The following is a 7,179-nucleotide window of genomic DNA, read 5'->3' as shown; positions in this document are numbered from 1 at the left end:
ATCTGTATGGTCCCACCCATTTGTTGAATGGAAGTTACAAAGACTATGGCTAGTAGAGCCATTATCAAGTAAATCATTACACTACATATATACATAGCCTTATAATACTGCTACTTGTATTTTAATTCCAGGAGTAGTAATTTAGGTCAAAGGGTACACACATTTTTAATAGATATCAGAATACATTCCCAAAAGCCTGAAACAATTCATATTTCCACCAGCACTCTATAAGACCTTTTCCCTATAGTCTAGTTAGTGATAGACCACTTTTGTTTTTAAACTTAGTATAACAAGTAGTGTTAACTTGCTGTTATTTTAATTTGTTCTTCCCTGACTGTTGAATATCTTTTTCTTTTTGATTCAAGAAATATTACATAAATACACGATTGTGGTAAAATGCTTAAACACTTACCTGGCGCTGTAGGATAAGCACTCGACTGCTAGGTCGGTTTGAACTGCAGGTTCAGAAGTTGAAACTCACCAGCTGCTCCTCGGAAACCCTATACAGGGTCACGAAGAGTCAGAACTGACTCGATGGCACTTAACAACAACTAACCAAAAGGTTGGTGGTTCAAATCTACCAGCTCTGCTCTGTGGGAGAAAGATGCAACAGTCTGCTTCTATAAAGTTTTGCAGCCTTGGGAACCATATGAGACAGTTCTACTTTGCCGTATAGGGTTGGAATCTGACTCGATGGCATTGGGTTTAATGTTCTGGGTTCTGTGGTAGACATTAGGAATGGAGGGATGGATTAAAAAAGACATGTTTCCTGGCTGAAAACTAGTAAGAGAGGTACACAATAAATAAATCACAAGTAAGACATGCTTACTAATTGTGCTTAAATGTCAAGAAAGAAGGAAAGGATATTATAAAAGACAGTAGTAAGAGGTAGGTATTATGGATTGAGTGGATAGGAAAGGAGTCTTTGAAGAAATGACATTTAAGCTGTGAACTTCGAAAAAAAAATATTTAAGTAGTGGCCATCTGAATTTTCTCATCTGTGAATTGTCTAGTTTTTAGACTCTGCCCGTTTTCCTAATGCAGTATTGTTTTTGATTATCAATGTATAAATGCTCTTTGATACTATAGGCAAACTTTTTATTTTTATAAATCTATTTACCTATATATATTTTTTTGGTATCCAAAAGCATTTAAATTTTAGATAGATATAAAGTGCTTACCTTTTTTTAATACAAGTTTTTAATTTCTTGTTTCTGTAGTATAGTTTACCCTACCATTAGTTTTGTTTTTTTTTTAATGTTTTATTGTGAATTATGTCATAGTTTACATGGCCTACCATTAAGTTTTGAGCTTTTAAAAATCAGGACTTTAAAAAACATTTTTTTTAAATGCAGGGTCCAACACTATTTGCTTCATAATGAACATACAGTTTTTTCCAGCAGTACTTACAAAACAATTCAATATTTTGATAATGAACTAAAATATTTCCTAATATATTTCTGTATGCTCCTAAGAGGCCTAGAAGGTACAATGCCTGTATTCAAATCCTGGCTCAACTCCTTACCAGCTGTCTGACCTTGAAGAAGTTACTTAACCTATAAAGTGTAAACTGTCTACATCAGAATTTTTACACTTAAGATGCCTATTAGACAGTTGTTATTAAGTGCCATCGAGTCAGTTCCGATTCACGCCGACCCTGTATAAGGTTTCTGAGGAGCAGCTGGTGGGTTTGAACCCCTGACCTTGAGGTCCAGTGCATTATCCTGCAGTGCTACACCAAGACTCCATTAGACATAGGGGTAGAGCTAATGATTAAAAGCAGTAGGACATAGGATTCTGGTATTCAGACAAGAGGGGTTTAAAAGGAATTTAAATCCATGTGACCATATGAGGTCACTAGGGAGGAAATGTAAGGCTCTGGTGTGGAGCTATAGAACAAGCACTGAACTGCTAAGTACAAAGTGAGTGGTTCAAACCCACCAGCTGCTCCTGAGAAACCCTATACAGGGTTGCTATGAGCTGGAACTGACTCGACAGCACTTAACAACAACAACAACAGGGAGAAAATGTAGATCAAGGACTCAACACCAAGTTCTAAGCCTTCAATACGTAAGAGGATTGGAAGAACAGCAAAAGTGACAGGAGAAGGGACCAGTGAAATACAAGGAAAACAATAGAAGGTGGAGTGAAGGGCCAAGTCAAGAAAGTGTTTCAAGACAGAAGTTAGTTATTCAACTGTGTCAAATGCTACTAGAAGGTCAAATGAGAGAAGACTGAGAACTAACTACTGGGTTTGGCAAGATAAAAGTGTTATGACTTAGACAAGAGCTGTTTCAGTGAAATGGCAGGGAAGAATGTCTAGGCACAGTGAGTTAAATAGAGACCAGAACAACAGAATTCTCGATTCTCTTTACTACCAATTTGTGATACTAATTTTTTTTTTAACCAAGATTATGAGACACTTCTATGCTTTCATTTTATAGAAAAACAATACAAAAAAACATTTTTTAAGTACAAAGCATATATTATAAAAACATATTTGAAGAAATTTGAATAACTGAGTTCATTTAACAAAAAAATAAAATGTTACAATGATAGATATTTTATGTTCCAATTTTATTGTAATATTGTTTAAAGGAGAAAATATAATTTATATTTATAATATCAAAATATAGAAAAGGATAACCAACAATATTATTTTATCATTATGAGAATCAATATGAGTATGCATCAGAATCCCCTGGAGGGCTTGTTAAAAAATCAGCTTCTTGGGTCCTACTGCATTGTGTGCTGAGTGAGTCCTAAGACTTCACATGATTCAAATGTAGCCAGTTAAACCACGTTCTCTAAAGTAGGAGACAAAGAGTTTCACTACTTGCCTTCTAAGAAGGAAGAAGTGAGAAGCAGGAAGATCTGTTGAAGGAGACACTAGATTAGATGATTAATTCCGTTCAAGAGTGTCAGAGAGGAGGATAACCTACTAATCAATGAATATTTATTGAGAATCTGGTATGTGCCTGGCATTGTACAAGACAGCAGATACTGGCTCTCATGGGGCTTGTAATCTAATTGGAAAATTAGACAATAAACAAATGACTTAAAAATCCCCCACAGTACACAAGTAAAAACCTTCTTAGTGGACTCCTAAACAGACTGGCTGATAAAGTGTTCTTCTGGCTGCCCAAGGCTCCCCGGAAAAGAACTACTGATGGGTGATTCTCTAGCACCCAGGCATTTCTGCTCCCACCCATCAGTTGAGTTGTCTGCTTTCCCAAATTAGTTAAAACCAATTTTGCTGACTGATTTTTTCATCAGTAAATATTAATAAACAGACAAAATACTAGAGGGGGGCTTTAACAAGTTAATGAAAAAATTCCATTTTTCCATGAACTTTTTGAAGCTCCTTTGTAGGGTTACTGTGATGTTGCTATAAGGCAGGAAAACAAAGTTACATACTTTAAATTGGGGTCTGTCTGCAAAAGCAAAATCCCCAAATGAAAAGAAGTCTGAGTGATGATGGGAAGAACACTGTAGAAAGGGCAGCACTGGAATGACTGTGAGGTCTAAGGAAGCAACCTAACTGAAGTAAAGAATGGCATGGAACGAAGTGGCAGAAGTAGGCATCTTGGGTAGATCCCTGATTTATTCTAAATACAAAGGGATCCCACTAGAAAATGGAAAGGGGATTGATAGTACCAGTTTCCATTGCGTGATTCAGACTCAGGATAACCCACTGTGTATCAAACCAGAATTGTGCACCATTGGATTTTCAATTGCTGATTTTTCAGAAGTACATCACTAGAACTTTCTTTCAAGGCACTTTTGGGTAGACTTGAACCTCCAGCCTTTTGGTTAGAAGCCAAACACATAACTGATTGTTGTTGATGTTGTTAAGCACCATCGAATTGGTTCTGACTCACAGCAACCCTGTATAGGGTTTCCAAGGAGTGGCTGGTGGTTTTGAACCACTGATTTGTGATTAGAAGTTCAGTGCTTATCCTACAGTGCTACACCATACCTCATGTAACTGATTGTTGCTGTTAAGTGCTGTTAATTTGGTCCTGACTCATAGTGACCTTGTATAGGGTTTCTGAGGAGCAGCTGGGGGGTTTGAACTGCTCATCTTGTGGTTCGCTGTCTAGTGCTGATCCCATAGTACTTAATTCAATGATACTAACTTGTGTTTTGTTCTTAGATTTTCCTTTTCAAATTCAGAAAACAAATTGTGAAAACCTAGAAACCATCCATTGAAGCTTAAAATGAGAAGTATACAATCCGTTTTATATCTACCACTGAAATTAAATTGTGGTGATAAAGATGCAGTTGATTGATGGCCTTCACAGAGTTGTGTCTTTGGAATTTCCCTATGAACTGGTTGTAATGTTTCACTGATTCTCCATTAATCAATAAATTAAATACAATTTTTGATGTGTTCATTTTATACTCACAAACAAGTAATTTTAAAGATCTTTTAAAAAAAATTATCCTGCATATATTATCTATTTACCTAATTCATGTGTATTATAAAGCTACTTTTTAATAGTAGAGAAAAATATTATATTCTAATATTCACTTAATTAACATGCAATTTATATCAAGACTAAATTACTGAGTTTGAATTATTTCATTTTTTGTCAGTTTCTGTCAAACATGTAATTATTAAAACATTTACCTTTGGTGCACCATCTTTTTGTATCCCTACATCATTGGTGGCAATCCCCTTTACACTCCCATCTTCATGAAAAAGAACCTAAAAGTGATAAAAATGAATTAGTTATCACTTTAGGATTCACAATGACCTTGAAAAGAAACAGTGAACAGTCTTAGATTTTAAAAAATGAACATGTACTCTAGATTATAGTAAAACAGACATTAAAGTACTTAGACAGTACTTAGAAATATCCTCCCCTCAGAAAATAAGTGAACAGGTAGAAAAGATGAGAAAAATATGTCACAATCTTGATGAGAAAGAAAGGAGGGAGTCTACAAAAGGAGTTAGAGTTACTGGGTGATGCAACAGTTAAAACACTTAGCCAAGAGGTTGGAGATTCGTTCGAGTACTCATCGAGTCATCTCTGCAGAAAGACTTGGCAACCTACCTTGACAACCCTATGGAACACAGTTCTACTCTGACACACATGGGTGGCCATGAGTTGGGATCAACTCAATAGCAACTATTTTACTAGTTGTTGTTAAGTGTCAGCTCATCAGTTCCAACCCATATTGATCCTGTATAGGGTTTCTGAGGAGTGGCTGGTAGATATAAACTGTCAACTTTACAGTTAAACCTGACATTGCTGTCAAGTGCTGAGGTTACTAAAGAAATAAGCAAAATGCTCTCTGTGTGTTCATATATTCAGAGCCTGTGTATAGGATCTGAATTAGGGAGAGAGTTGGTAGAAAGGGAACAACAGCATCAGGAAAGCCTATGTGTCAAATGAATAAGAACTCCCCCCTCCACCCCCCAACAAAAGATAGACAATAAAACAAACAAAGAGAGGATGAAGACAGCCAAATATGTTTAATGTTATTTTGGGAACAAGAAGACAGGGGGAAAAATAGATAAAAGATATAATTCTGAGGATAAGAAATAGCAATGCTTTTTAACCCTAACTCTGGTTAGAAAACGGTCTTTGAAGAGAAAAGTACAAAATGTACAGTGGAATCACTTGAGAGATTACAAGGATTACCAATAGCAGACAGATAAGACATATGTAAAAGGTTTATTTCCTACCTTGAAAACAAATGTGGCTGTGAGCTAGAATTGAAGTCTGGCTCAGAGTGTCAAGAAGGGGCACACAGATCACTAATCTACTGTTGATAATTTTCAAGGACTGAGGAGAAAAGGAGAGATCCAAGAACTATATATGTGTGTGAGTGGGTGAAGAGCATATATTCTACAAATCACCCACAGTGACTTGCCACATCAAGAGCTCAATACAAAGAAATTCAAATTCCAATATTTGTATCTAAAACACCAAATGTATAGTATAAGCTGAGAAAACAGAAATTAGTAGTAGAAAATATAATAAAAGGACTCATGCATTTTATTCAATTTACATATTCTAAGCATGTGGTGTTGTGAATTATTTAATGTCTCCTCTGGACATACTCTTTGTAAACTTTCACCAAATGACTTCTTCTTGATACAGATGGGTAAGAAGGTGGGGAAAGATGCTGATGAGATTACATGATTCATTTGTGAGTGACTGTTAGCAGGGCTAATTGTGTTAACAGGGCTAACTGACCAATTTTGTCATCCATGGTGTTGTTCAGTGCCGTCAAGTTGGTACCTATTCATAGTTAACGCTAAGTACAACAAAATGAAACACTGCCCACTCCTGTGCCAACCTCACAATCCTTGCTACGCTTGAGCCCATTGCTGCTGACACTGTGCCAATCCATCTCATTGGGGTCTTCCTCTTTTTTACTGACCCTCCACTTTAACGAGTATGATGTCCTTCTCCAGAAACTTGTTCCTCCTGATAATATGTCTGAAGTATGAGAGATGAACTCTGGTCATCCTGCCTTCCAAGGAACATTCTTTTGGCAGTCCATGGTACTTTTAATATTATCCTCCCACACTACAACACAGTTGAATCAATTCTTCTATGGTCTTCTTTATTCATTGCCCAACTTTCACATGCATATGAGGCTATTGAAAATACTATGGTTTGAGTCAGTCATGTTAGTCCTCAAACAGTATCTTTACTCTTGAACACTTTTAAAGGTCTTGTATAGCAGATTTGCCTAATGCAATACATCATTTTATTTCTTGACAGCTGCTTTCATGAATACTGATAGTTGATTCAAGCAAAATGAAGTCTTTGACAACTTCAATCTTTTATCCATTTATCTTGATATTATGTATTGGTTCAGTGGTGAGGATATTTGCTTTCTTTACATTGAATCCCAACCCATACCAAAGGTCTTTGATCTTTATCAATAAGTATTTTAAGTCCTCTTCACTTTCAGCAAGCAAGGTTTTATCAACTGCATATCGCAGGTTGTAAATGAGTCTTCCTTTAATCCTGATACCTCGTTCTTCTTTATATAACCCAGCTTCTCAAATTATTTGCTCAGCAGTCATATTGAATATTGGTGACCCAACAGAATGTGGAAATCATTGGACAATCTCTTTGATATCTCAAGCAAAGTTTTGGTAAAGGTAATACAGAAACGGCTACAATCATACATTGACAGAGAACTTCCAGAGGT

General features: G+C 36.2%; 1 protein-coding gene across 1 annotated transcript in view; it reads right to left on the bottom strand.

The window, feature by feature from the left end:
• ETFDH (electron-transferring-flavoprotein dehydrogenase) overlaps positions 1-7,179 on the bottom strand; it is a 66,197-nt gene that overhangs the window by 29,205 nt on the left and 29,813 nt on the right. The window contains exon 6 of the mRNA XM_006867921.1: positions 4,634-4,711. Within this exon, the coding sequence (XP_006867983.1) occupies positions 4,634-4,711 (78 nt within the window). The remainder of the gene's footprint in view (positions 1-4,633; positions 4,712-7,179) is intronic.

This window comes from Chrysochloris asiatica, unplaced genomic scaffold, assembly GCF_000296735.1.
Source record: "Chrysochloris asiatica unplaced genomic scaffold, ChrAsi1.0 scaffold00112, whole genome shotgun sequence".
Taxonomy (NCBI): Eukaryota; Metazoa; Chordata; class Mammalia; order Afrosoricida; family Chrysochloridae; genus Chrysochloris; species Chrysochloris asiatica.
This window is presented reverse-complemented; position numbering and strand designations above follow the sequence as displayed.